The sequence below is a fragment of the Thamnophis elegans genome, chromosome 5 (genome assembly GCF_009769535.1).
Source record: "Thamnophis elegans isolate rThaEle1 chromosome 5, rThaEle1.pri, whole genome shotgun sequence".
Classification (NCBI taxonomy): domain Eukaryota; kingdom Metazoa; phylum Chordata; class Lepidosauria; order Squamata; family Colubridae; genus Thamnophis; species Thamnophis elegans.
Genome location: NC_045545.1, coordinates 97,059,343 through 97,086,267, shown reverse-complemented (window position 1 = coordinate 97,086,267; position 26,925 = coordinate 97,059,343). Strand labels below are relative to the sequence as shown.

At 45.7% G+C, this 26,925-nt stretch overlaps 2 protein-coding genes across 2 annotated transcripts; both read right to left on the bottom strand.

Moving 5' to 3' along the window:
• Nucleotides 1–800: 800 nt before the first annotated feature.
• LOC116509484 (signal-regulatory protein beta-1-like) lies at nucleotides 801–15,081 on the bottom strand. Its single transcript, XM_032218634.1, has 4 exons — nucleotides 14,982–15,081; nucleotides 6,834–7,157; nucleotides 3,887–4,207; nucleotides 801–940 (listed from the first exon to the last, which is right to left on the bottom strand). The coding sequence occupies exons 1-4, from the start codon at nucleotides 15,079–15,081 to the stop codon at nucleotides 801–803; spliced, it is 885 nt and encodes a 294-aa protein (XP_032074525.1).
• Nucleotides 15,082–15,180: 99 nt separating this feature from the next.
• LOC116509483 (signal-regulatory protein beta-1-like) lies at nucleotides 15,181–25,557 on the bottom strand. The gene is made up of 5 exons (XM_032218633.1): nucleotides 25,473–25,557; nucleotides 21,171–21,509; nucleotides 20,241–20,567; nucleotides 17,729–18,055; nucleotides 15,181–15,365 (listed from the first exon to the last, which is right to left on the bottom strand). Exons 1-5 carry the CDS (start codon nucleotides 25,555–25,557, stop codon nucleotides 15,181–15,183), a joined length of 1,263 nt encoding a protein of 420 aa, XP_032074524.1.
• Nucleotides 25,558–26,925: the final 1,368 nt, after the last annotated feature.

Genomic DNA, 26,925 nt, shown 5'->3' with positions numbered 1-26,925 from the left:
GTGTCCAATCTGCAACTCCCTTAGGTGTCATGTGGGGTGCATCTCCAAAAGGCATCACCATGTTGGTATGCAGGATGGTTGGCCTTGACCAAGTCCAAACACCCGGCCACCAGCATGCGCCGAAGATGGTGAGAAGAGAACTCCCTTTTCCATATCACCTCCTGTACCATATATTCCCATCTCAAATATCAAGCCCCCCACCCTCCCCGTTTTTATTGCAACCGACAGTAAGTAAGCAAAGCAGAGGCTGACAATCCCATTTATTTATCCCTCCTCCTGCGAACGTCACTGCAATTTCTAATGTTGGATTTTTTCCCCCCCTTGCCAGAGGGAGCCTCCTTATGGAGTACTGTGAAGCCATTGCCATGGCAACTCCACAGCGCTGTACAGTAGAAGCTATTTTAAGGCACAACAGGCTGCATCTTGACAGAATAACAGGCTGCATCTTGACAGCACTAATAGAAGTAACAGCTATTTTAAGGCAGTATGGTAGAAGCCATTTTAAGGCACAACAGGCTGCATCTCGACAGGTGTTAGGGGTGTTTTCTCCTCCCCCCACCACAGTATGTGGTTCCAGAGAGCAAGTCATCTGTGTACCAAGTTTGGTTGAAATTGTTTAAGGCGTTCCAGAGTTATGCTGGAATACACACACACACACACAGAGCCATTTTTATATATATAGAAGATAATGTGATGGGGTATACAAGCATTTTAGCAAGGATACAGTTGATTCCCTAAACAGATCCTTTCTCCTCCTGAAAGTCTGTCAGGAAAAGGACTCCTTAACGTGACTTTCCAGACTATCTCGCTCTGGAGCGATTTCTTGCACAACTGCACTTGCACACTTTCATGAGGAAGAGGAAAGAGACGAGAAGAAGGACGGCTATTTTGTTCAGAAAAAGTGCAATCCAGAGCATAGTGGGGGAATTCTGTGTTGAGCCTGTGGAGAAAAAAAACAGTGGATTATTTTGATTTACTCCTAATAAAGTTTGCTCCAGGGATGGAGGAAGCCTACGGGGGGTCCAAGGCAGGTGGGCTTGGGCCTGAACCCATCCTGAGGCACCCCATATTCCACTTAACTACCTGTGTTCATTTAACAGCCATATCAAGAAGAGCAGGGTGTCAGATTCGGTAAGCGAGGCTTTTAACAGATTCACAGAGTTGCTAGGGACCTTAGCAATAGCAGTTAGACTTATATACCATTTCAAAGGGCTTTCAGCCCTCTCTAAGCGGCTTACAGAGTCAGCATATTGCTCCCAACAACAATCCGGGTCCTCATTTTATCCACCTCGGAAGGATGGAAGGCTGAGTCAACCCTGAGCCGGTGAGATTTGAACAGCCGAACTGCAGAACTGCAGTCAGCTGAAGTAGCCTGCAGTGCTGCATTTAACCACTGCGCCACCTCGGCTTGTAGGTCATCTAGTCCACCCCCCCGCCCAAGCAGGAGACCCTACACCTTTTCTGACAGATGGCAGTCCAGGCTCTTCTTGAAAGCCTCCAGTGATGAAGCTCTCACAACTTCTGAAGGCCACATCTGTTCCATCAGTTGATAGTTCTCACTGTCAGAAATTTTCTCCTTATTTCCAAGTTGAATCTCTCCTTGGTCAGTTCCCATCCATTGTTCCTTGTCTGGCCTTTGGGGGCTTTGGAGAATAGCTTGGCCCCCTTCCTCCTCTCTGGGGCAGCCCCTCCAATATTGGAAGATGCCCTCATGTCTCCCCTGGTCCTTCTCTTCCCTAGACCAGCCATGCCCAGCTCCTGCAACCGTTCTTCGTATGTTTGAGCCTCCAGTCCCCTCTTCATCCTGGTTGCTCTTCTCTGCATTCTTTCTAGAGTCTCAACATCTTTTTTATAGTGTGGTGACCAAAACTGGATGCAGTACTTTAGGTGTGTCCTTACTAAGGCTTTGTAGAGTGGTCTTAGTACCTCCCTTGATCTTGTACCTCCCTCTGTTCATGCAACTGAGGATTGCATTGGCTTTTTTGGCTGGTGCTGCACACGGCTGTCTCCTATTTAGCTGGTTGTCCACTAAGACTCCAAGATCCCCCTCACATTTACTGCTATTAAGCCTGGTTTCACCCAGTTGATATGTGTCTTTTGAGGATTTTTTACCTAAGTGTAAGACTTTACTTTTCTCTACGTTGAATTTCATTTTGTTACCTAAGTTCCCAGGGTTCAAGTCTGTCAAGATCCATCTGGATCTTGAGTCTATATTCTAGGGTGTTGGCTATTCCTGCCAGCTTAGTATCATCGGCAAATTTGGTAAGTTCTCCTTCTATTCCCTCATCTGTCGTTGAAGAGTACTGGGCCTAAGACGGAACCTTGTGGTACCCCATTGCTTACTTCCCTCCGTGTAGACGTAGACCCGTTAAGGACTACTCGCTGAGTACAGTTTGTCAGCCAGTTATGAACCCATCTGGTGGTGATGCTATCTATCCCTCTTTTTTCTAGGTTACCAAGAAGTAGATTGTGGTCTACTTTGTGAAATGCATTGCTAAAGTCTAAGTATATTATAAGACTGATTCGTTTAATGACTGGTCACCACTTGTGAGTTTAAGATTGGACAGCTATTTGTCCAGGATGGAGTAGGGACTCCTGCCTTGAGCAGGGGATTGGACTAACCAGTGGTGGGATTCAAATAATTTAACGACCAGTTCTCTGCCCTAATGACCAGCTGGATAGGCAGGGCTGGGGGGGGAGGGGGTGTCATGTGACTGGGTGGGCATGGCCAACTCAAAGTCACTCACATCGATGGGCACTTTGCCTTATCTGTTACAATGTAGTAAGGGTTAACCGGAGGGGGAATTTTTGTAAGCAGGGCAATAAAGATTAGGCTAGAAACAACACCAGAATGTTTCCTTCCTGCCTTCCTTACAGGATTAGCCTTGTAAAGTGGGAAAAAAACAAAAGGAGATTTCTTCCAACAACCGGTTCTCCGAACTACTTAGAAAGTTGCCAACCGGTTCTCCCGAATAGGTGCGAACCGGCTGAATCCCACCACTGCTTCCAACTCTGTTAATCTGGATATCTGTAACACCATCAAACATCCACATCTGCCTATCCCAGATTCTTGGAGAGGACTCGATAGGTGAACAAAAATACCAAATCCAGTCTGAACCTCTGGTTAAATTTGCCATGGGCCATCATAATAAACAGCACTAAAGCAATCTGAAACAATTGTAGGATAATCAGGGTTAAATTTCATCTCACCAATTGTGGGCTCTCCTCATCTTGACCCAAGTCCCTGGGCAAAAAGCCACAGGTAGAAGGTCTTTCTGAAGACCTACTCTCCACAATCACAGTGTCAGGCCTGCAGCCATCTTTTCTTATGGGTCTTTGGCCTGCCACATTTTCTATTATTCTGCTATGCACTTTCTATTGTGGGAAAATGGGAGGAGGGATTGTACAGAGTTAGATGCTATGCAGCCATAACAACATTCTTTCTAGAAAGCCAAGGTCATCCTTTGTCTCTGCACCTGACCGGAATTGGATGGCTGGAAGCTGCCAGCATGGCAGGGGAAGATTGGACCATGGGATGGACTGGTTGGTGGGTGTGGGGGCAAGATCTTGAACTTTCAACTGGGTGGGGAAAACCAGGAAGCTTTCAGATTCAGGTTTCCCCAGATGTGCCAACATGGCTCTCTTCATCAATTGGAACTTTGAGGAATCTTTTGCCTGGGACTCAGATTTAATTTTGGATGCTATTTGGAACCCTGACACACACCCCTGTGAGGTAGCATGGGCTGAAAAAGTATGGTTGGTCTTGGTGGGCTTCCACGGGATGAGAACCTGGGTTTGCCTGGTGCCTTAACTCTGTCATGGGGGGGCCTCTTACCAGGCCCGACTCCATGGCCTCGTCCCTCTCTGCAACCCAGAGCTCACCTACCTCTTACGACTTCACCGAGTAGAAGGTCCTGTTGTAAGGAGTCCTCCAAGGAGCTGTGTTGAACCCGGCATGACAACACTGACCCCATATCTTCTTGTCTGAGAAAGATGTCCACCGTGCTCTCCACGCCGTACCGGATGCCACGGTTTGTAGTATAATTCAGGACGTCGATCTTGGCAGGCTGTATTTCTTCCCTATCCTTCAACCAGACGACTGTGATTTCTTGGGAAGGGAATTCTTTTGCAGAACAATTGAAAGAAACCTGGGACCCCACCGTGATGTTGTTTGAAGGGCCACGAAGCAAAGGCTGGGATGGATGGGCTGAGAAAGGAAGCATGAAGGCATCAGCTGATGTTCCCTCCTACCTCAAATTCCCCGAGGAATTATTCTTATCCAACACATCTCCCAGAGGCTAAATAGGATGGATATTGTTTCCCAAATTCCTTAATCTTCAAAGTTTTTAAGAGTTTCATTAAAAAAAATACATAGGGTAGAAGAACTCCTGGCCTGAGCTGGACTAGAAGATCTCAAAGGTTCCTTCCGGTCTTATGGCTCTCTGTCTTCTAGAAGTGGTGGACTACCAATCCCATCTCCCGGAGAAGGGCCAATGATGAGATGTGCAGATCAAAATACTGAAAGGGAGCCACGTCAGAGAAGGTTGATCTTGCCTTTTAATATGTCACCTCTGCACCTTGGGGGACCAAAGAGATTTTGTAGTACACCTCTTTCTAAGGTAAGAAGCTGTCTGTATGTAATTACATCCTGTTTTTGTACTATATGTTTTCTATTGCGTATCTAGGAATTTCCCACATGGGTATCTTATCATTTAGTTTGTATTGATATTTTTTCCAGACCCGCAGTAAAGCATTCCTTAAAATATGACTTTTAAAGTTCTTATCTACCTTTTTGTCATACAGCAAGTAAGCATGGCAACCATATACCAAATCATGCCCTTTGATATTAAGTATTCTATCATCTGTTAAATTAATCCAGTCACTAATTACCGATAAAACTACTGCTTCATAATATAGTTTTAAATTGGGTAATTTCAATAGCAATAGCAGTTAGACTTATATACCGCTTCATAGGGCTTTCAGCCCTCTCTAAGCGGTTTACAGAGTCAGCATATTGCCCCCAACAACAATCCGGGTCCTCATTTTACCCACCTCGGAAGGATGGAAGGCTGAGTCAACCCTGAGCCGGTGAGATTTGAACAGCCGAACTGCAGAACTGCAGTTAGCTGAAGTGGCCTGCAGTGCTGCATTTAACCACTGCGCCACCTCAGCTCTTAATTTCAAACCTCCTCTCTCACGCACATCTTGCATTATTTTTAGTTTTCTCGGTTTCTTCCCTGCCTATACAAATTTATTAATGCCCTTCTGCCATTCTAGCAAATTCGCATCTTTTTAAAGTATTGGTATCATTTGAAAAAGAAATAAAAATTTAGGTGGGACCAAAGAGATTTCGAAGGGGAACCCATTGGGAGAGCACAGCCTAACCCCCCTCTTCTTCTCAGCCACTCTGGTTGAGTTGGTGGCATTAATTTTGGTTACTTTGGATGAGAGACATTGAGGATTCTCAACTGGAGAAGGACGGGACAAGCAATTCTGCCGGGAAACTGCCAACCGAGCGGGAAGGAGGGATTAAGCGAGGGCCTAGCTTGGAATCCTTGCGTAGCCACATGAGACATAAGCTTGACTTCCCCCAAGACCTATGAAAGCTCATGTGATTGTTCCCAGGCAAGCCATTTGTGGAGATAAACGTCAAGTGTAAGCAACCAGAGCCACAGGTGAATAATCAAAATTACTAACCTTTTTGTCTACTTCTTCTAGTATATGCTTGCTTTCCCTTGGGAAAGACCAAATAAGGCTTTGTGGATCTTGGGGGAGGCGAAGCTTTAGAATGGAGTGGAGTGATGTGGTGCGATGCAGAATGGAAGAGAAGAACAGAACAGAAAATAAAATAAAATAAAATAAGAATGGAGAGGAGTGGAATGGAAGAGAAGAACAGAACAGAAGAATGGAGTGGAATGAAGTAGGGTGGAATGGAAGAGAAGAATAGAACAGAACAAAAGAATGGAGTGGAATGGAAGAGAAGAACAGAACAGAACAGAAGAATGAAGTGGAGTGGAATGGAAAAGAACAGAACAGAAGAATGGAGTGGAATGGAGTGAAGTGGAATGGAAGAGAAGAACAGAACAGAAGAATGGAGTGGACTGGAGTGGAAGAGAAGAGAAGAATAGAACAGAACAAAAGAATGGAGTGGAATGGAAGAGAAGAACAGAACAGAACAGAAGAATGGAGTGGAGTGGAATGGAAGAGAAGAACAAAACAGAAGACTGGAGTGGAGTGGAATGGAAGAGAAGAACAGAACAGAACAGAAGAATGGAGTGGAGTGGAGTGGAAGAGAAGAGAAGAACAGAAGAATGGAGTGGAGTGGAAGAGAAGAGAAGAACAGAAGAATGGAGTGGAATGGAAGAGAAGAACAGAACAGAAGAATGGAGTGGAGTGGAATGGAAGAGAAGACAAGAACAGAACAGAACAGAAGAATGGAGTGGAAGAGAATAGAGTAGAATCTTTATTGTCACTTTAAATGTACACTCACAAGCATACATTAAAATGAAATTCATTGCATTCAGCTCTCAAAAGATAACCATTATGCATATACACCCTCCACCCCCACCACACACACAGATACGACACAGAGAAAGACCACAATCTAGTTCGAATGTATACCTATCCATGGCAGGGGGAAAAAAAAAAAGAAACCTGTGAATTTACAAGACGGATGGCCTAAGGAACAAACCTGCCTTTTGCCTCTGTGACTGCGCAAGGACTCCAAGCTACATCCCTGCTTGGCCTCTCCTTCCAGCCTGACTGGCAGTTTCCCATCAGATTCACTCCACAAGTTGTCTAGAGTCGATCACACCTCAATAGCAATCACCTACCAATCACAGAGACCACTGTTTTTGCTCTGATATCTTTTCTGCCTTGGGGAATTTCCTTGACCATCGAGCAGCAGTAAGTCCCGCTGTCTTCGGGGCCGATGTTCTTCAGCCTGACACTGAAGTCAGCTGGCGATCCCGGGACGAACCTCTCCCAACGAGAAAACTTGTCACTTTCCCTGTAAATTATCTTCTGGTCATTGCCCAAGTCTTTGTACCATTCGACGCTTGATGGCACGTAGCCCTGGGTCAGGATACACGTGAGAATGAGGGTCTTGCCTGCTGTGATTGTCACAGCTTCTGGATTCGAATTGGGGCGCCCACCAACTGAAAAAGAAAACGGCTTCTAATTATTATTATTATTATTATCATCATCATCTATTTATTTTTATGAATGGCCACAGTTCTAGGCTGTCCTAATAGAAGGTTAGACTCAAGATCACGGGAGGTGCCGATACCACTTTATAAGGCCTTGGGAAGGCCACACTTGGAATTCTGCGTCCAGTTTTGGTCACCATGATGTAGAAAAGATGTGGAGACTCTGGAAAGAGTGCAGAGAAGAGCAACAAAGAGGATTAGGGGACCAGAGTCTAAAACAGATGAAGAACGGTTGCAGGAACTGGGTATGTCTAGTTTAATGAAAAGAAGGACTAGGGGAGACATGATAGCAGTCTTCCAATATCTCAGGGGTTGCCACGAAGAAGAGGGAGTCAAACTGTTCTCCAAGGCACCTGAGGGTAGAACAAGAAGCAATGGGTGGAAACTAATCAAGGAGCAACTTAGAACTGAGGAGAAATTTCCTGACAGTTAGAACAATCAATCAGTGGGACAGAAGTTGCCTCCAGAAGTTGTGAATGCCCCAACACTGGAAGTCTTTAAGAAGATGCTGGATAGCCATTTGTCTGAAAGGGTATAGGGTTTCCTGCCTAGGCTGGGGGTTGGACTAGAAGACCTCCGAGGTCCCTTCCAACTCTGCTATTATATTGTATTTATCAACTATATCCATCTAGAGATGGATATTAAAAGAAGGACCAGGGGAGACATGATGGGAGTCTTCCAATATCTCAGGGGTTGCCACAAAGAAGAGGGAGTCAAACTGTTCTCCAAGGCACCTGAGGGTAGAACAAGAAGCAATGGGTGGAAACTAATCAAGGAGCAACTTAGAACTGAGGAGAAATTTCCTGACAGTTAGAACTGTGGAACAGAAGTTGCCTCCAGAAGTTGTGAATGCCCCAACACTGGAAGTCTTTAAGAAGATGCTGGATAGCCATTTGTCTGGAGTGGTGTAGGGTTTCCTGCCTAGGCAGGGGGTTGGACTAGAAGACCTCCAAGGTCCCTTCCAGCTCTGTTATTCTGCATTCTGTAGAAATTGTGGATGGTCCAACATTGGAGATTTTCAAAAATCTCCCAGTGTGGGTCTCCCACAGTTTCGGCTGCCTCGTGTCTCAGGGTCCATGTCTTGGTTTGAAATGGAAAATTAAAAGGGGACAGGAGACACTTGCGGGAAATGATGGGTGGCGTACAAGTTAGCAGTTAGCAGTTCGACTTATATACTGCTTCATAGGGCTTTCAGCCCTCTCTAAGTAGTTTACAGAGTCAGCGTATCGCCCCCCACAGTCTGGGTCCTCATTTCACCCACCTCGGAAGGATGGAAGGCTTGAGCTGGTGAGATTAGAACCGTTGAACTGCAGATAACAGTCAGCTGAAGTGGCCTGCAGTACTGCACCCTAACCACTGCGCCACCTCGGCTCTGTTCAGAACGGAGAGAGAAGCTGCCTTTATCTTCCAGGAGACAGTTGCGCAAGTCGCACCCCCTCTGATGATTTGTCACTTGTGGTACGATGTGGCGTCTCAAGCAACAGCAAAACCGCTGGGTCTCTTTCCAAGGCTGAAGATTGTTTTCTTAGATCAAGGAAGATAATTCTGAAGAGCATCAAGACCATGTAGGCAGAAAAACCGGGTGGGATGTGGGGGGGAGGGGGGAGGAAGAGATCATAGAAAGAGAGGGCCAGAAGGGATTTTGGAGGCCTTCTAAGTTCTAACCCAGGACTCTTCAACATCTTCAGAAGCAACTTAAATGAGGGAGTAGAAGGGGAACTGATCAAACTCGTAGATGATGCTAAGCTGATCGGAACAGCCAACACACTAGATCCATGAACGAGGTGGGGCAATGGAGAGCCGAGGTGGCGCAGTGGTTAGAGTGCAGTACTGCAGCCACTTCAGCTGACTGCTAAGCTGCAGTTCGGCGGTTCAAATCTCACTGGCTCAAGGCTGACTCAGCCTTTCATCCTTCTGAGGTGGGTGAAATGAGGACCCAGACTGTGGGGGCGATATGCTGACTCTGTAAACCGCTTAGAGAGGGCTGAAAGCCCTATGAAGCGGTATATAAGTCTAACTGCTATTGCTATTGCTAAATAGATAGGTAGGTAGGTAGGTAGATAGATAGATAGATGATAGATAGATAGATAGATAGAGGTATATAAGTCTAACTGCTATTGCTATGATGGCAAACCTATGCCACGTGTGCCAGAGGAGGCAGACAGAGCCCTCCCTGTGGGCACGGGCTCCATAGCCAACTGCTCTTCTGTTTTCCGGGGCACATGCGTGCTGACCAGCTGGTCTTCCCGGATGCTGGAGCACTGGAAAATGGCTCCCCAAACAGCCGAAAACCAAGCTGTTTTTCGGACCATTTTCTAGGCCAATTTCAGGCCATTTTCCAGCAGTTTTTCAGCACAAACAACGGCCTTGAAGTGGTCTCAAAAATGGCCTAGAAATGGCTGGAAAATGGGCAAAAAAAACTGGCCAAAAAACAGGCATGCACATGCCAGCCAGCTGGTCTTCGGTTTTCCAGCACATATGTACACATTCTCTATCATCCAGGTCCTGGTTGTCGCCAATGGTGTTTTTTCAGGAGGCAAGTGGACTTTTTTGTTTTTTCTTTGAAGATGTTTCTCTTCTCAGCCAAGAAGCTTCTTCAGCTCTGACTGGATGGTGGGGGAAGGGAAGGATTTCTACTCCTTGCAGACAGCTGGTCATTTGCATCCTTTTAGAGGGTCATTGAGGCCACTTGGAGATTCATCTGTGTCCTCAGGGCCACCTGAGTGGTGCAAATGGTTCCTGCAATCGGGAATCCATTCCTCCTCCCAGACCCTCCCAAGGGTCTTCATCCCAAATTGTACAGCTAAAAGTCTATAGAGATTCTCAGTCATTCAGGTTGTCCCAAAGGTAGGGTAGGAATGGATTTCCAGGGGGAAAATGGCAGACTGCAGGAATCATTTGCGCCACTCAGGTGACCCTGAGGACAGAGATAAACCTCCAGGTGGCTTCAACGACCCTCTAAAAGGATGCAAATGACCAGCTGTCTGCAAGGAATATAAACCCTTCCCTTCCTCCACCGTTCGGTCAGAGCTGAAGAAGCTTCTTGGATGAGAAGCGAAACGTCTTCAAAAAGAAGAACAAGGAAGCCCAGTTGCCTCCTCAGAAAGCACCTTTGGGATTCCCTAGATGCAGTGGTGGGTTTCAAAAATTGTTTGAACCTATTCTGTGGGTATGGCCTCCTTTGTGGGAGTGGCTTGCCGCCCATGTGACCGGATGGGAGGGGCTTGCCGCCCATGTGACCGGATATGAAGATGCCGACGACACTTGTCAGAACCACCTTAAATGACCTCACACACAGCACCGGCATACATAAGAATATGATGTAAACTTGTTTTTTAAAGGGCATCTTTGGTTTGCGTTAAAACAACTTCAACACACGCAATGTTCTGATTGCACCACAAACGCAGTAGCCATCCTTACCTTTCACAGAGGCACTGAGTTTTATAAATATGAGCAGGATAGTGTAGAATAATCATATCCAAGGACCAGTGGTGGGTTTCAAACAATTTTGGAAGCTCTTCTGTAGGTGTGGCCTGCTTTCCGGGTCCACTGGTGGAACCTCTTCTAACCGGTTCGGTAGATTTGATGAACCGGTTCTACCGAATAGGTGCAAACTGGTAGGAACCCACCTCTGCCTAGATGATAGGCTCAAGATCCATATGGACCTTGGCTGACTTGAACCCTGGGTCCTATCTATTAAAATGAAATTCAGTGTAGAGAAAAGTCAAGTCTTAACACTCAGGCAAGAAACCTCAAAAGTACACATATTAAACTGGGTGAAACCAGGCTTAATAGCAGTGACCGTGAGAGGGATCTTGGAGTCTTAGTGGAGAACCAGTGCCAGGCCTGCAGCCATCTTTCCTTTTGCATCTTTGGCCTGCCACACTTTCTATTATCCTGCTATGCATTTTCTATGGTGGTAAAATGAGAGGGGGGATTGTACGGAGTGAGATGATATGCAGCCATAACAACATCCTTTCTAGAAACCCAAGGTCATCCTTTGTCTCTGCACCTGACCGGAACTGGATGGGTGGAAGCTGCCAGCGTGGCAGTGGGAGATTGGACCATGGGATGGACTTGTGGGTGTGGGGGGCAAAATCTTGAACTTTCAACTGGGTGGGGGAAACCGGGAAGCCTTCAGATTTGGGGTTTCCCCGATGTGCCAACATGGCTGTCTTAATAAATTGGAACTTTGAGGAATCTTTTGAGGAATCGGACTCTGAATTTAATTTGGGGTGCTATTTGGAACCCTGAGAACCAGTTCAACACCTTCTCTTCATTAAGCTAGACGTGCGTAGGTCCTTCAACCATTAGTCATACAATTTAGCCTCCAGAGCCTTGAAATTAAGTCACGTTAAGGCGTGGTTCCTCCTTTTAATCTGCACACATCGTGAAAAACATCCTGGTTTTCTAGATAACGGATTCGTACGTAGGGGTAGATCGCACAGCGATGGATGTTGTGGTTTTCAGATAAGGCGAGTAACTCGTGGGGGGGTGTAACGGGGAACTTGAAAAGTGGGAAAACAGATGAATCAATGGCTGGAATCCATCAAGGCCTGGATGGGGAGAAGCGGGCTTGATCTGAACCCCAATGCAACTGAGCGGATGTAAACCCTAATCAATTAACATTCGAACTGGGGTTAGCTTTGATTCTGAGTGGGATTGCGTTCTCCCTGCACAAGTAGGCTTGCTGCTGTGTGTGTGGGGGTGTCTTCTGGAAGATTAAGTAGTAGTTGTACCCCAGAGTCTATGAAGAAGTCATTCAAGGTCAGGGATGTCCCACAGGTGTTTTTTTTCAAGAGGCAACTGGACTTCCTGTTTTTTCTCTGAAAATGTTTTGCTTCTTGTCCAAGAAGCTTCTTCAGCTCTGACTGGATGGTGGGGAATGGAAAGATTTATACTCCTTGCAGACAGCAGATCATTTGCATCCTTTTAGAGGGTCATTGAGGCCACTTGGAGGTTTATCTGTGTCTTCTTTAAAGATGTTTCACTTCTCATCCCGGAAGCTTCTTCAGCTCTGACTGGATGGTGGGGAATGGAAGGATTTATATTCCTTGCAGACAGCTGGTCCTTTGCATCCTTTTAGAGGGATGTTTAGGCAACTTGGTTTACTTGTGTCCTCAGGGTTACCCGAGTGGTGCAAATGGGTGTGGAGCCTTTTTGGAGCTGTCAAAAGGACTTTGTTAGGGATAATTTGGTTTAATCTTAAAGGGAAATTGGTGATATTGTTTAGATACTAAGAAGAAAATAGGTTTAAGATGAAAAAAAGGAAAGAGAAAAAAAATGGGTTGGAAATGGAAACAGAACTATGATAAAAAAATGGTTAATTTGTCAAATTGGTATCATGGATAATGAACTATTTGAATAGAATAGAACAGAACAGAAATAGAAACAGAACAGAACAGAATAGAATAACAGAGTTGGAAGGGACCTTGGAGGACTTCTAGTCCAACCCCCGGCTTAGGAAGGAAACCCTACACCACTTCAGACAAATGGTGATCCAACATCTCCTTTAAAACTTCCAGTATTGGAGCATTCATAACTTCTGGAGGCAAGTTGTTCCACTGATTGATTGTTCTAACTGTCAGGAAATTTCTCCTTAGTTCTAAGTTGCTTCACTCCTTGATTAGTTTCCACCCATTGCTTCTTGTTCTACCCTCAGGTGCCTTGGAGAATAGCTTGACTCCCTCTTCTTTGGGGCAACCCCTGAGATATTGGAAGACTGCTATCATTTCTCCCCTTGTCCTTCTTTTCATTCAACTAGACATACCCAGTTCCTGCAACCGTTCTTCATAGCATTCCGCGCGCCTTCGGTGTTGAGTCATGCTGGCCACATGACCATGGAGACGTCTTCGGACAGCATTGGCTCTTGAGAGATGAGCACTGCCCCCTAGAGTCAGGAACGACTAGCACATATGTGGGAAGGGAACGTTTCCCTTTCATTGCCCAATCTAGCTGATCTCAGATTGTGATTGAGGTGGGGTGAAGCAACAGAGTTAACCACTGCCTAGCCACATTATTGCAGGAAAGATGGCTTGTCCATCAGAGGAAAGCATCTAGCTTGGAAGAAGAACCTCAAAGTGAGGATTGAGTCCTGCTGAGGACTCTTCCTATAATTCATTCGAAGTTCAATCCATTCCTTCTGAGATGGCAGAAAAAGTGGGCATAAAATTGGTTATCTACATGTCCATTCTCTAACCTATCTTGTTTGTCTCTCTTCCCTGGAATCGCATCACTTCTGGAAGAGACCTTGGAGGTCTTCTAGTCCAGCCCCCTGCTCAACCAGGAGACCCTGTACCATTTCAGACAAATGGTTGTGCAATATCTTCTTAAAATCCTCCAATGATGGAGCATCCACAGCTTCTAGAGGCCAGCTGTTCTACTGGTTAATTGTCCTCACTGTCAGGAAATTTCTCCTCAGTTCTAAGTTGCTTCTCTCCTTGATCAGTTTCCACCCATTGCTTCTTGTTCTACCTTCAGATGCCTTGGAGAATAGTTTGACTCCCTCTTCTTTGGGGCAGCCCCTGAGATATTGGAAGATTTCTATCATGTCTCCCCTAGTCCTTCTTTTCATTAAACTAGACATACCCAGTTCCTGCAACTGTTCTTCATATGTTTTAGCCTCCAGTCCCCTAATCCTCTTTGTTGCTCTTCTCTGCACTCTTTCCAGAGTCTCCACATCTTTTTAATGTCGTGGAGACCAAAACTAGTTGCAATACTCCAAATATTTACCAAGGCTTAACAAAGCGGTACTAACATTTTATGAGAATCTGTTTAAGGCAGCCTAGAATGATATGGTTTCTTTGCAGTGAGATGGGAAGCATATACATTTAATAAAACGAATAAACACATAAGCAAACCATCATCACAAGCACGAGAGGAAGAGGAGGGAAGGAAGGAGGGGAAAGGAGAGGAGGGTGGAAGGGAGAGAAAGAGAACGGGAGAGGGTAGGAAGGGGAAGAGGAAGAGAAGGAGTAGGGGAGAGGTAAGGGAAGAAGGAAGAGGAAGGAGAGGAGGGTGGAAGGGAGAGAAAGAGAAGGAAAGAGGGTAGGAAGAGGAAGAGAGGAGTAGGGGAGAGGCAAGGGAAGAAGGAAGGGGAAGGAGAGGAGGAAGGGAGAAAGTAGAGAGGGGAGGGAGGGAGAAAAGAAAGGACCTATAACAATAGAAAAAGAAAGGGAGAGAGAAGGAGAGGAGGAGAAGAGGAGGGAAGATAGAGGAGAGGAAGATGGAAGGGAGAAGGGTAGAAAGCGGAACAGGAAGAATAGGAGTAAGGGAGAGGTAAGGGAAGAAGGAAGGGGAAGGAGAGGAGGAAGGAAGGAAGGAAAGAAGGGAGGGATGGAGAAAAGAAAGAGAAAAGGAGGTGGTGTTACAACGGGTGGAAGGAATGGTAAATAAAGCAACCCAAACTGTATATTATAAACTATTAAATGGAATAACAAATGTATAAGAATGACAAACGTAAAGAAGAATCACAATTATGTGAATGTATACTCACAATAGTAAGTAAGAGAATAAAAAATTAAAAAAAGCTTTATAAAAAAATGCAAGCAGTGTTCTTTTGCTCAAAGCTTCCTAAGCCCGCTCCCCCCCACTAAATCAGGGGCCACTCTTGGTCCCTTTCCCCAAACCTTAGCCTTCTGCCTGGCCACCTGGACACTCAGGAAGGAATCCATAGGAGAAACTTCCACCTCAAAGGATCCATAATCTGGAACCTGCTGAGGAATCTACTAATCTCCCCGTCTTCCAGTTGGAAACCGGAGCCAAAATACTCACCTATTTTCTGAAGTGAACTCCCCGCCACCTGTTGCACCAGCAGGAGGAACCACAGTTGAAATGGACCCAGGATTGTGGAGGAGGACCTCAAGACAGCCATGCCGGCAGCGGCAGGAGAAACATCTGGGGCTTCTTCTCATCCCTCCCCAAATGCTTCCTTTTAAAGGCGGAGCAAAAGAGGAACTCACATTTCCTGCTTCTAAGTCTGGACCAATTGGCACAGTGGCTCCGTGGGAAGAACGTCGAAGGAGGCATTCCAGAATTTGAGATTAATAATGTCCCAAAGTTGAAGATAAGAGATGGCGGTGATGCAAGAAGAGGCTGGAATAAACCTAGATGGAGACCTCAGCAGTGATTTCTGTTCTGATTCACTGATGATGTTACCTAGTTGGGTAATGAAAAATCTGCAAGAAAACCACCAAGCTTCAAGAGAGCCAGGGACCCCACAGTCTCCTCCTAATCCTCCTCCACGAACCTCATAGCCATCTAGCACTGATGACGTTCCCTAGTTGGGTAATGAAATATCTGCTAGAAAACAACCAAGCTCAGAGAGCACCAAGGACCACAAAATCTTCTGTGGCCTCGCAACTCCGGCGGTCCTTGGATGAAGCCGATTATCTAGACTCCTTTCAGTCGGGTTTCAGGCCTGGCTACAGCACGGAAACCGCTTTGGTCGCACTGACCGATGATCTCTGGAGAGCCAGGGATGGAGGTCATTCCTCCATCCTAGTGCTCCTTGACCTCTCAGCGGCCTTCGATACCATCGACCATGGTGTGACAGTTGTGAGAGGTGGGGGTGGGAGGCACCGTTTTTCGGTGGTTCTCCTCCTACCTCTCGGACAGGTCGCAGTCGGTGTTAGTTGGGGAGGAGAGGTCGACCCCTAGGCCCCTGAAATACGGGGTTCCTCAGGGTTCGGTCCTGTCCTCCCTGCTATTTAATATCTACATGAAGCCACTGGGTGAGATCATTCGACGGCACTGGATAAAACACCATCAATATGCGGACGATACACAGTTGTATCTGTCCGCCCCGTGCCAACTCAGTGAAGCGGTTGACATGATGTGCCAGTGCCTGGAGGCTGTTAGGGTCTGGATGGGGGTTAACAAGCTTGTACTCAATCCAGACAAGACCGAGTGGCTGTTGTGTTTCCCTCCCAAAAACTTGGTCAATATTCAGGCTGGGGGGTGAAAATCTACGCCCCTCAGACAGGGCTCGCAACTTGGGGGTCCTCCTGGATCCACAGCTGACTTTAGAACACCATTTGTCGGCTGTGACCAGGGGGGCATTTGCCCAGGTTCACCTGGTGCACCAGTTGCGTCCCTACCTGCACCGGGAGGCGCTCGCAACAGTCACTCACGCCCTCGTGACCTCAAGACTGGACTACTGCAATGCGCTCTACATGGGGCAGCCCTTGAAGAGTATTTGGAGACTTCAACTGGTCCAGAACGCAGCCGTGCGAGCGATTGTGGGTGCACCTCGGTACACCCACGTTACACCTATCCTCCGCGAGCTGCACTGGTTACCGATCAGTCTCCGGATACGCTTCAAGGTGCTAGTCGTAACTTATAAAGCCCTTCATGGTATTGGATCTGGGTACTTGAGAGACCGCCTGCTGCCAATTACCTCCCACAGACCCATTAGATCTCACAGGGTCGGCCTCCTCCGGGTGCCATCTACCAGCCAATGCCACCTGGCTATTACCCGGGGGAGGGCCTTCTCTGTGGCAGCTCTGGCCCTCTGGAATGAACTCCCCGCAGGGATTTGGACCCTCACCTCTCTCCAGGCCTTCCGGAAAGCCGTCAAAACCTGGCTTTGCTGGCAGGCCCAGCTGGGGGTGATGAGTTCCCTCCCCTCTCGACATGTATGGTTGTGCGACTGTTGCTTATTTTTATTATCTGTATTTTGTTTTTATGTTCCCCTTTTTCCCTTTTTGAATTGTTCGCCGCCTTGAGTCCTCCCGGAGAAGGGCGGCATACAAATAATAAAATACAAATACAATACAATTCTTCCTCCCTCTCCCCGCCAGCATTCCTTTCTAGCACTGATGATGTTATCTTGTTGGGCAACGAAACGTCTGCAAGAGAACCACCAGGAGAACTAGGAACCCCACAGTCATCTTCCTCCTCCTAGACTAAACTGGCTCTCTTTAATTGTTGTTGCCTTGAGGACTGGAAGACTGTGGTTGCCTTTTAAGAAATTCCATTCCATTCCATTCTATTCTATTCTATATTCTCTTCTCTTCTAATTTTATATTCTCTTCTCTCTTCTCTCTTCTCTCTTCTCTCTTCTCTCTTCTCTCTTCTCTCTTCTCTCTTCTCTCTTCTCTCTTCTCTCTTCTCTCTTCCTCTCTTCTCTCTTCGCTCTTCTCTCTTCTCTCTTCTATATTCTATATTCTATATTTTATATTTTATATTCTGTTCTGTTCTGTTCTGTTCTGTTCTGTTCTGTTCCGTTCCGTTCCGTTCCGTTCTATATTCTATTCTATTTTTTTCTATTCTATTCTATTCCATTCCATTCCATATTCCATTGGATTAGCAGACTGCCAAAGTCCGTATATGACAAGCCCTTCCTTCTGAAGTTCTGCTATCATAAAACCTTAAGTATATTAAGCTTAAATTGTATAAAGATAATTTAAATCGTGACATATTAAGGAGTAATACAATCTAATTTTTTAAAAAAATGATCTGAAAAACAAAGAGAAAAACTGCAAGGTGTAAATTCCCAGAAGAAAACAGAAGACATTTACCTCCTTCCATTTCATCTTGTTGCGTAATGAACAGTGTGATGGTTGTGTTGACCAGAGGCTGGGAGTCGTGCTGGACCTGGCAAAGGAACACGGAGGAGTTCCTCTCTTCACTGGCCATCATCTCTAGGCTGCTTTTGAGGGAAAAAGTCCCGTCCGGATTCAAGATCTTCATGCCAACCGTTCCTCTTCTGGTTGGGGCATCCTTGGCAAACAACTCCAGCGTTGCCCCATCTGGGTAAAAGCTTTCTGCGTTGCAAGTGACCGTCACGGTGGTGTTCAGCTGGACGGGAGAAGGTGGGCTGGTCTCAAGACGCACCTTGGGAGGAACTGAGCAAAGAAAGCCAAAGAGGTCGGTCAAAAGAGCTTCGGACTCCTGGTTCCTCCCTGCAGAATAGGGTGGAAGTCCAAAGTGATTCTGCTCACCCGTTGTGGCATCGGGGAAATAATTCCAGGACAATTGGGATTAAAATATATCTCCCCAATTGGGAACTCTACTCAACTTGACCCAAGTCCCTGGGGAAAGAGCCGGAGGTATTGCATTTGTTGGGAGTATACTCCTAGTGTTGGGTAGGATGTATATATATACATAAACATACATACATACTGTACATACATACATACACCTACAACAACAAATGGTCGTTGTTGCTTTAAATGAGTGGATGCAGTTAAAAGTTGCAATTAACTTTACAATAAGAAGGAGTCGGGAGAGCTCACTCGCTCTCTCTGCTTATCCTATGCTTGATGACTTGATGACTGGAAGGTGAACTGCGACCAGTGATGTGCGGTGAGGGATACCGTTGGGTGAGGCAAGAGCGCGGCAGCGGCGAGAAGCAATGTCCCCGCCGCTGTGTCCGACAGGCGTCTCTCGTTTATGATGGACATAAACGCGAGATGCCTGTCGGACACAGCGGTGGGGGTGTTGCTTCTCGCTGCTGCCGCGCTCTGCCACCTTGCCCCCCGCCTCCTCCGTCCCCGCTGACATTCTTGGGAGCAGGTTAGGTGGCTGGCTGGCTGGGAGGAGAAGAGCGGTGAGTCTTTGTGCCGGCCGGCCAAGCAGGGAACACATCGGGTAGGGGTGAGTGGCTGGCTGGCTGGGAGAAGAGCGGTGAGTCCCTCCCCAGCCAGCCACAAGGGCTCACCGCTCTTCTCCTCCTCGTCCTCCTCGGTGCTGGGCTGGCTGCAGAAGAAATGGCGGCTGGTGAAAGAAAAACCTCTCCAGAATCACCCTTGCACTTGCGCAGTCGCTCAAGTGCAAGACATGATTCGCTGCTCCCAGATCAGGAGGCGGGAGAATCAGTGCCTCTTTTGCATATTAAATCTTTTGCTTTTTAACTCCACCTTAACTTTTAAAAGGCGAAAAATTCCTTAAGCAAAAGAGGCCCCGAGTTCTCTGGCCTCCTCCTAGTTAACACTGAGAGCAGACACCAAGCCACTGTGACTTGAAATCTGGTAGCAACTATCCTGGCTTTAATTCATTAAAAAAATATATTTAAAACTCTTTCCTTTCTCTCAGGAGACTGGGGAGGCTCCGCCTCCCTTGCCTCTAGTGACTGCATGTCCCTGACTGTGACTGTAAGCTATTGTTTGTTCATTGAATTGTATTTGGACTAATATCTACTATCACTGCTTGTGAAGCAATTATCAGTAGTAAAGCTACTTGTTTTTACTAGCAGTGTCTGAAACTCTATTCGTGTGTTTCTACTAGCAACATTCTTTCTCTCCAGCTGCACATTCCGCTGCACTACTTTCTGTCTCCCAACGGAGATACGCCTAACAGCGTTTTTTCTGAAAATAAGACCCATGTTATTTCTATTTCGGGAACCAAAATAAGCACCAGGTCCTATTTTCAGGGGAGGTCTTACCTGCTTACCTTAGGACCACTGTAGCCAGGCCTTCTACACCCCAACATCAGCCACGCTACTGCCAGATTTCTTCTGCAGCTGCTTTCAGCTGCTGATGGCAGGAGGCCACATGGCTTATTGTGCTGGTGCTGCCGCTCATGGCAGGAGGCTGCATGCTGTGTTGTGCCATTGTGTGCGTGAGTTGTGGCACTGGTGCAACATACCATGTGGCATCCTGCTGTGAGTGGTAGGGCCTGGCTGTGGTGGTCCTAGGGGCAGCTCCACCTCCACATACCCCGCTGTAGCTTTATTTTTGTGCATGTGCCTCACCTCACTTTGAACAACCAGATGTTGGACAGGACTTAACTAGGGCTTATTTTTTGGGGGTAGGACTTGTATTAAGTGGCAGGCATGAAAAAGGACTAGGGCTTGTTTTCAGGGTAGGGAGTATTTTGGAGGAAACACGGTAGAAGGTCATTCTAAAAACCTTTTCCCCACAACTGCAGCCCGGCGATGGAACTTAGGTTTAGAAATCATGACTGGTCTGAATGGGCTTCCATGGGTGGAGAACTTGATTCTTCCTGGTGCAATTCCTTCTACATGAAGGGCCTTCTACCTGGTCTGGACCGCATGGCCTCATCCCTCTTGGCAACCCAAGATTCCCCTACCTCTTAGGACATCCCCAAGTGCAAAGGTCTCCTGGAGAGGACCTTGTCCATCCAACGATGCGTGTTCGATCTGGCAGATTAGCTGAGACTTCATGTCTCCTTGCTCCAGCTGGATGTTCACCGTGCTCTCCGCTCGGTACGAGATGCTCTGCTTTTCATTCGAATTCAGGATTTCGGCTGGGGAAGCCGGTATTTTTTTCCCATCCTTCAACCAGCTGACTGTGATCTCTCGGGGGAAGAATCCCCCTGTGGAGCAGCTGAAGGAGGCCCGAGACCCCGCCGTGATTCTTCCTGTGGGGCCAATAATCACAGGCTGGGATGGCATGGCTGAGGGAGAAAGTAGAGAGAGACATCAGTTGACGTTCCTCAGAGATGATACAGGAGGCCCAGAGATGGCGTTTGGTCGGAGAGACTCAACGTTGAGTATGGGATTTACTCCCACGTGTCTAGGGGTGGGATTCAAAAACTTTTAGCAACCGGTTCTCTGCCCAGTTGCTGGGTGGGCGTGTCCATGGTGGGTGTGGCCTACTCAGTCTCCTGCACCATGAGGGGGGCATTTTCTCCCTTCCCAGGTTGCAGAGGCTTTTCTTGAGCACCCAGGAGGCCTCTCTGTAGGCTGGAAATTGACTTGTTTCTGGACTTCCAGAACTTCCAGGAAACCCGTTTTTTGCCCTCCCAGAGACTCTGTGCAGGCCCTGCACTTACTGGCATCCAAAACGGGTCATGTGGAGACTCCTGGGAGGGTCTGGGTATGATGGGTGGGGCCAGACACTCCTTGCAACTACCGGTTCGACAAACCAGATGTTAAAATTAGCATCTGGTTCACCTGGACCAGTCCGAACCGGCTGAATCCCACCCCTGCACATGTCTCATGGTTGACTGGGAACACCTCCCTCCATCCCCAGAAATCAAATGCAGAGGGCCACCTACCGATCACGGAGACCAAAGTGCCATTCCCTAAAGCCAGCACGCTCTCTTGGAGCCCAGCCTTCATCTTCCCACAATAGTAAGTCCCGGCATCTTCAGGACGGACATTTTGGATCTTGATGCTGAAGTCCGTATTGGATCCTGGGATCACCCTCACCCCCCGATTGGAAGTTCCTTGTTTATCACTGTAAACAGGCTGGTTTCTGTCCATCCCTTTGTACCACCGCACGCCTCCAGGTAAATTTCTTCCAGTCAATGTACACTTTAGAGTGATGGTCTCTCCTGCTTTCACCGATATGGATTCCGGAAGTTGGGCTACCTCTACGTTCTGTCCTGTAACAACTGAAACAAAAAAGAGACACTTTTGTAACTGGGTTTCCTCTAGAAAGTGGTCATCCTTCTTCTAGAGACAGTCAACCATGGGTGATGCTCCTTCCACGTCTACGATTTCTTACACCAACCTCCCAATCCGAAGAGCAACTTAACAGTAAAGTTGAAAGTGGTCATCAATCTTCTGGGCACGAAAGACCACTGGGGGTATCCTTTGGGCATCAGAATTAGGATGAGTAATTTTTTAATGTTGTTTTTTATGTTTAAAAATAAAAAAAGATATATTGGGAAAAAAAAGGAAATTATTTGAATTTCCTGAATGCAAACCTTCTGGCGTATGATCTGACCATTCTTGAATGACTGCCATGCAGAGGGCTCATTTATAAGGTGGGGGAGTTTTCCATTTTATTCGCTTTTATTCAACTTGTATCTTTCTAGGGTGCTTTAATTTTAATTTGATGCAAATTTTAAACCTTTCATCCACATACTCTCCCATTGTTCAAGCATTACATTATACCCAAAGTTCTTTGCCCACTAACTTTGGAGTACATTTTTATCCATCTCAGATTATTTTGCTTTTCAGTTTTTCATTGTTTATGCTTAAGGGCAGGCCCGCAGGGTGCCTAAATCCAGCCTGTGGGGTCAGCCTGAAAATATCAAAGCACCGGCCTGCCGGTTACTCTGGTGGCTAAAATGTAAGGTGACCAGATGTCCCGATTTCAGCATGACAAGCACACTTTATAACAATTTTTCACGTGTCCCTCCGCGTTTTAAAAAAGTCCCGATTTTTTTCTGGCTTCATGTTGAAAGCTTAAGAAATCCTAACCGGAGCAAGACAAAAGACACCCTGTCTAACTAACCTCTCTCTCTGTCTCAGTACTTTCATTGAAGATATTAAAACTTTAAAGCAAGAAAACGGACCCTCCCCGCCCTTACTCACTTTTATAAGAAAAAATGAACCATTACCATAGAGCTGCAGGAAACACCTGGCTAGAGAGGAAAGCAACTGTTACTTCCTGGATTTTCCGGAGGGGAGGGGCACGGAGTTTGGAGCTCTGCTTGTGTGGGAAAAAAATGGTGCTCTTCTTTTTTCTTTGAAAACTATTTCCCTGGGACTATTTAACCATTTAAATTTGCTCAGTTCTTTGTATTGACATCTACATCATTCTGGATTGACTTGGAGTGTCTGCCTACTGGTAAGTGGGTTTTTTTCTTTTATTTTTTAATGTATTTTAAAATAATATTTTATTTATTCTGCATAGGATTTATTAAAATAGTTTTATTCTGTGTGGATTTAAGTTAAGAACTCCCTGTTATTAAGCTTTCCTCAATTAATCTCTGAGTAGATTCCCACCAACATCAAGATCCCAAGGGCACATCTTGGAAGCTACACCTTTGCTTAGTTTATAGATGATGCCTTTCTTTAAATATGAAAATAAATACATTGTGGTTCGCCCATGAGGCCAATGTTGAGAAAAGACAGGAGACAACCTTTCTCGGGATGGAGCAACCCAGATTGGGGTCTGAGAGCCCCTTTTATTGAGATAGGACAAAGGCAGGAAGAGCAATAGCATGTGCTTAAAAACAGCCTGTAAAAGTACAATTTCTAATCTACTGCTCAGTCTATATATATGGTTAAATCCTGGGCGTCAATGGTAGGGCACATCTCAGAATGTTATGTTATCCCCTATCAGGATGTTATGGCGTTCTAGGAGTTTGTTTTCTCCTGTGTGATTCAGCGTGACTCTGCAAGCCCTAATATGACCTGGGCCATGGGGGACACATACCTACACAAGGAACTATATTACAACAGTGTACATCTCAATAGAAATGATTCTCAGGGGTGACAACAATCCACTAAAATAATAATATAAAACAGTAATTACAAAAACAGGAGCAACTGTTATGAAAATTATTATTAAAAAATAAAGAATAAAAATGGAGTTATTAAGTATATTAATTGCAGCAACCACAATACAATACCTCGGTCCTTCTTTTCATTAAACTAGACATACCCAATTCCAAGGAATTAAAAGACGCTTGCTCCTGGGGAGGAAAGCTATGGCAAATCTAGACAGCATCCTAAAAAGCAAGGTGACCAGATTTTCAGTAAAGAGGGACACCTTTGACTGGGGGTGGGGGCTTGATTAAAAATTTTATACGGAGCAACAAAATTTTTCATACAACGCAAAATAGTATTGTAATATTTTTTTTATTTCAACATAACTACAATTTACAAATATAAATTGTAACTGTTGCCAAACATCAAAATTTTGATTGTGTGACCATGAGGATGCTGCAAGTGTGAAAATGGTCACTAAGTGTGAAAAATGGTTATCAGTCACTTTTTTCAATGCCATTGTAACTTTGGTCACTAAGCCCATTATATCAGCTTTCTTGCCACAGTTCTTAAGTGAATAACTGCAGCTGGTATTTTGTATTTTGGATAGAATTTTTTTAAAATTTGTCTAAGACAATTAAAAAAAGGATTCTATCCAAAATAAATTGAAGTGAAACCATTTTTAAAAATTCTATGCACAATACTTTGAAATATATTGTGCATAGAATTTTAAAAAATAGTTTTACTTCAATTTATTCTGTGTGGAATAGTTTGAAATGTTTTACTTCAATTTATTCTGTGTGGATTCTTTTTTTAAATTGTCTTAGACTATTTTAAAAAAGATTCTATCCAAAATACAAAATACCAGCTGCAGTTATTCACTTAAGAACTGTGGCAAGAAAGGTGGTATAATGACCAAAGTTACAATGTCATTGAAAAAAGTGACTGATGACCATTTTTCACACTTAGCAACCATTTTCACACTTAGCGACCGTTGCAGCATCCTCATGGTCACGTGATCAAAATTTTGATGTTTGGCAACAGTTACAATTTATATTTGTAAATTGTAGTTATGCTGAAATAAAAAAAAATTACAATACTATTTTTGCGTTGTATGAAAATTTTTGTTGCTCCGTATAAAATTTTTAATCAAGCCCCCCCTCCCCCCCCCGGGTCAAAGGTGTCCCTCTTTACCAATCTGAAAATCTGGTCACCTTACTAAAATGGGCCACATGCAGCGAACCCACACTTTGTTTTCACCCTCCATTGCCTCCTGCAGCCCTTTGCTGGCCAAAAACGGGCTGAAAACAGGCTGAAAAATGAGCAAAAAATGGGCCAAAACACAGGACAAAAACAGGCAAAAAATGGGTGAAAAACAGCCCAAGAAATATCCCCAAAATGGCCCCAAAATGGGGCTGAAAATGGGCCAAAAGAATGGCTTCTTTCTAGAGGTTGTGGGTGCTCCATCATTGGAGGTTTTTAAGAAGAGAATGGACAGCCACTTGTCTGGATTGATCTAGGGGTCTCCTGCTTGAGCACTTTCAGTCACATGACACACACACACACCGGACACACACACACCAAGCCATGCTTTGGTGTTCATATTTTGTTCTGCCAATTCTTCAATTGTTTTTAAATTTCCCTGTCCATCAATTATGTCTCTGTATCTTAGCATTTTATACATATCTATAAAATTTGGATGGATCGTCCTTTCTGTCCACGACATTTTCTTAAGATGCCGTGAGGACTCCTGCCTTGAACAGGTGCTTGGATGAGATGACCTCTAAGCTTCTTCCAACCCAGATTGTATGAGTTATGGAAGGTGTGGTCCCAATATCTTGAAGTCCCCCACCCCAAGGATCAAATCAAAGTAAGATGGACCTAGTTGATCTCCAGAATCCCAGAGCTCTGAGGGTCTTCCTAACTTGTTCCTCACTTAGCCTCTTGGGGTGGAATCAATGAAAGAAATCTTCTCCTGCTCCCCCAAAATCTAACATCTGGAACTGGCTTTTTCAGCGAAATCTGAGCTTCTCACTGTAGGTTTGAAGCAGCCTTAATATTCATCTCACACCGGATTTTACTCCAGTTGTAAATCTGAGAATGGAGCCCGCCTGATCTCAGCTGTCAACACTCACCCAGATGTTGCAGAAGGAGGAGCGTCAACAGCAGCAGCAGTGGAAGAGGACCAGGGATTCTCTTGGAGGAGCTCAAGGCAGCCATGCCGACAGCAGCAGGAGAAGCATCTGGAGTGAGTTCACCGTCTGGGTCTTCCCTCCTGTAGAAAAGAGGAACTCCCATTTCCTTCTTGTAAATTTGGACCATTTTCCGAGGTTTAATGAAGCCACAGCACATCTGCTGACTTCAAAGAAGGAACGAATGATTGAGTCTGTCATCTGCACCTCCATAACTGTCTGGTTTGCTTTGCAACCCAACAAGACAGACACGGACTTCAGAGGAGAATCAGAACTGCAGGAAAAACAATTACTGCCAACCTGCCTTCCATGGAGGACCTGGACACTGCAGGAGTCAAAAAGAGGGCCGTGAAAATATCTACAGACCCCTCGCATCCGGGACATAAATTGTTTCAACTCCCACCCTCAAAACGACACTATAGGGCACTGCACACCAAGACAAATAGACACAAGGACAGTTTTTCCCCGAATGCCATCATTCTGCTAAACAAAGAATTCCCTCAATACTGTCAAATTGTTTACTAAAACTGTATTACTATTCTTCCTTCCTAAGAAGAGAGGGTTGGTAGTTTTAAATTTCTGGGCATTTATATCTCGGAGGACCTCTCATGGACCATGAATGCTAACATGCTTGCAAAGAAGCCACAGAAGAGGCTTTACTTCCTGAGAATGCTAAGGAAAATAAATCTGTCTCAGCATCTACTCCTGTTCTCGTATCGCAGCACCATTGAGAAGGTCCTGACTTAAGGCATTCTTACATGGTATGGGAGCAGCTCTGCAGCGGGTGAAAAAGTTCTACAGAGAATCATTAAAACTGCCCAGAATATCAACGGGGTCCAGCTACCAGCCCTGGATGACATCTTCGCATCTCTCTGTTTGAGGAAGTTGCATAACATTCTCAGAGATTCTTCCCATCCTGTTTACCATTTTTTTAGACTGTTGCCTTCTGGCAGAAGATACAGAAGAATTAAACCTCAGACCACAAATCTTCTGAATAGCTTTTATCCCAGAGCTATCATTGCACTCAACAATGAACCGAAGGGCCACCATCAATGAGCTGTTGTACAGCACTACTTGGTCTCTTGTGTTGATGCTTGGATGGTTTAGGGGTGGGCAATTTTTGGGTGGGTGAGGGGTGTGTTTGGGGATTGTTATTGTTAAGAGCCGAGGTGGCGCAGTGGTTAGGGTGCAGTACTGCAGGCCACTTCAGCTGACTGCTAAGCTGCAGTTCGGCGGTTCAAATCTCACCGGCTCAAGGTTGACTCAGCCTTCCATCCTTCCAAGGTGGGTGAAATGAGGACCCAGACTGTGGGGGTGATATGCTGACTCTGTAAACCGCTTAGAGGAGGCTGAAAGCCCTATGAAGCGGTATATAAGTCTAACTGCTATTGCTATT

What these genes read in the sequence shown, in the direction of transcription:
- LOC116509484 (XM_032218634.1), bottom strand. Translation starts at nt 15,081, where the DNA reads ATGGCTGTCTTGAGGTCCTCCTCCACAATCCTGGGTCCATTTCAACTG. An exon ending in GAGTTCACTTCAGAAAATAG is followed by an intron (nt 7,158 to 14,981) that starts GTGAGTATTTTG and finishes TTTCTTTTTCAG; the next exon opens with TTGGTGGGCGCCCCAATTCG. An exon ending in AACAGTGGTCTCTGTGATTG is followed by an intron (nt 4,208 to 6,833) that starts GTAGGTGATTGC and finishes TTCCTTTCTCAG; the next exon opens with CCCATCCATCCCAGCCTTTG.
- LOC116509483 (XM_032218633.1), bottom strand. Translation starts at nt 25,557, where the DNA reads ATGGCTGCCTTGAGCTCCTCCAAGAGAATCCCTGGTCCTCTTCCACTG. An exon ending in CACTTTGGTCTCCGTGATCG is followed by an intron (nt 20,568 to 21,170) that starts GTAGGTGGCCCT and finishes TTTCTCCCTCAG; the next exon opens with CCATGCCATCCCAGCCTGTG. An exon ending in ACAAGATGAAATGGAAGGAG is followed by an intron (nt 15,366 to 17,728) that starts GTAAATGTCTTC and finishes TTACCCAACTAG; the next exon opens with GTAACATCATCAGTGAATCA.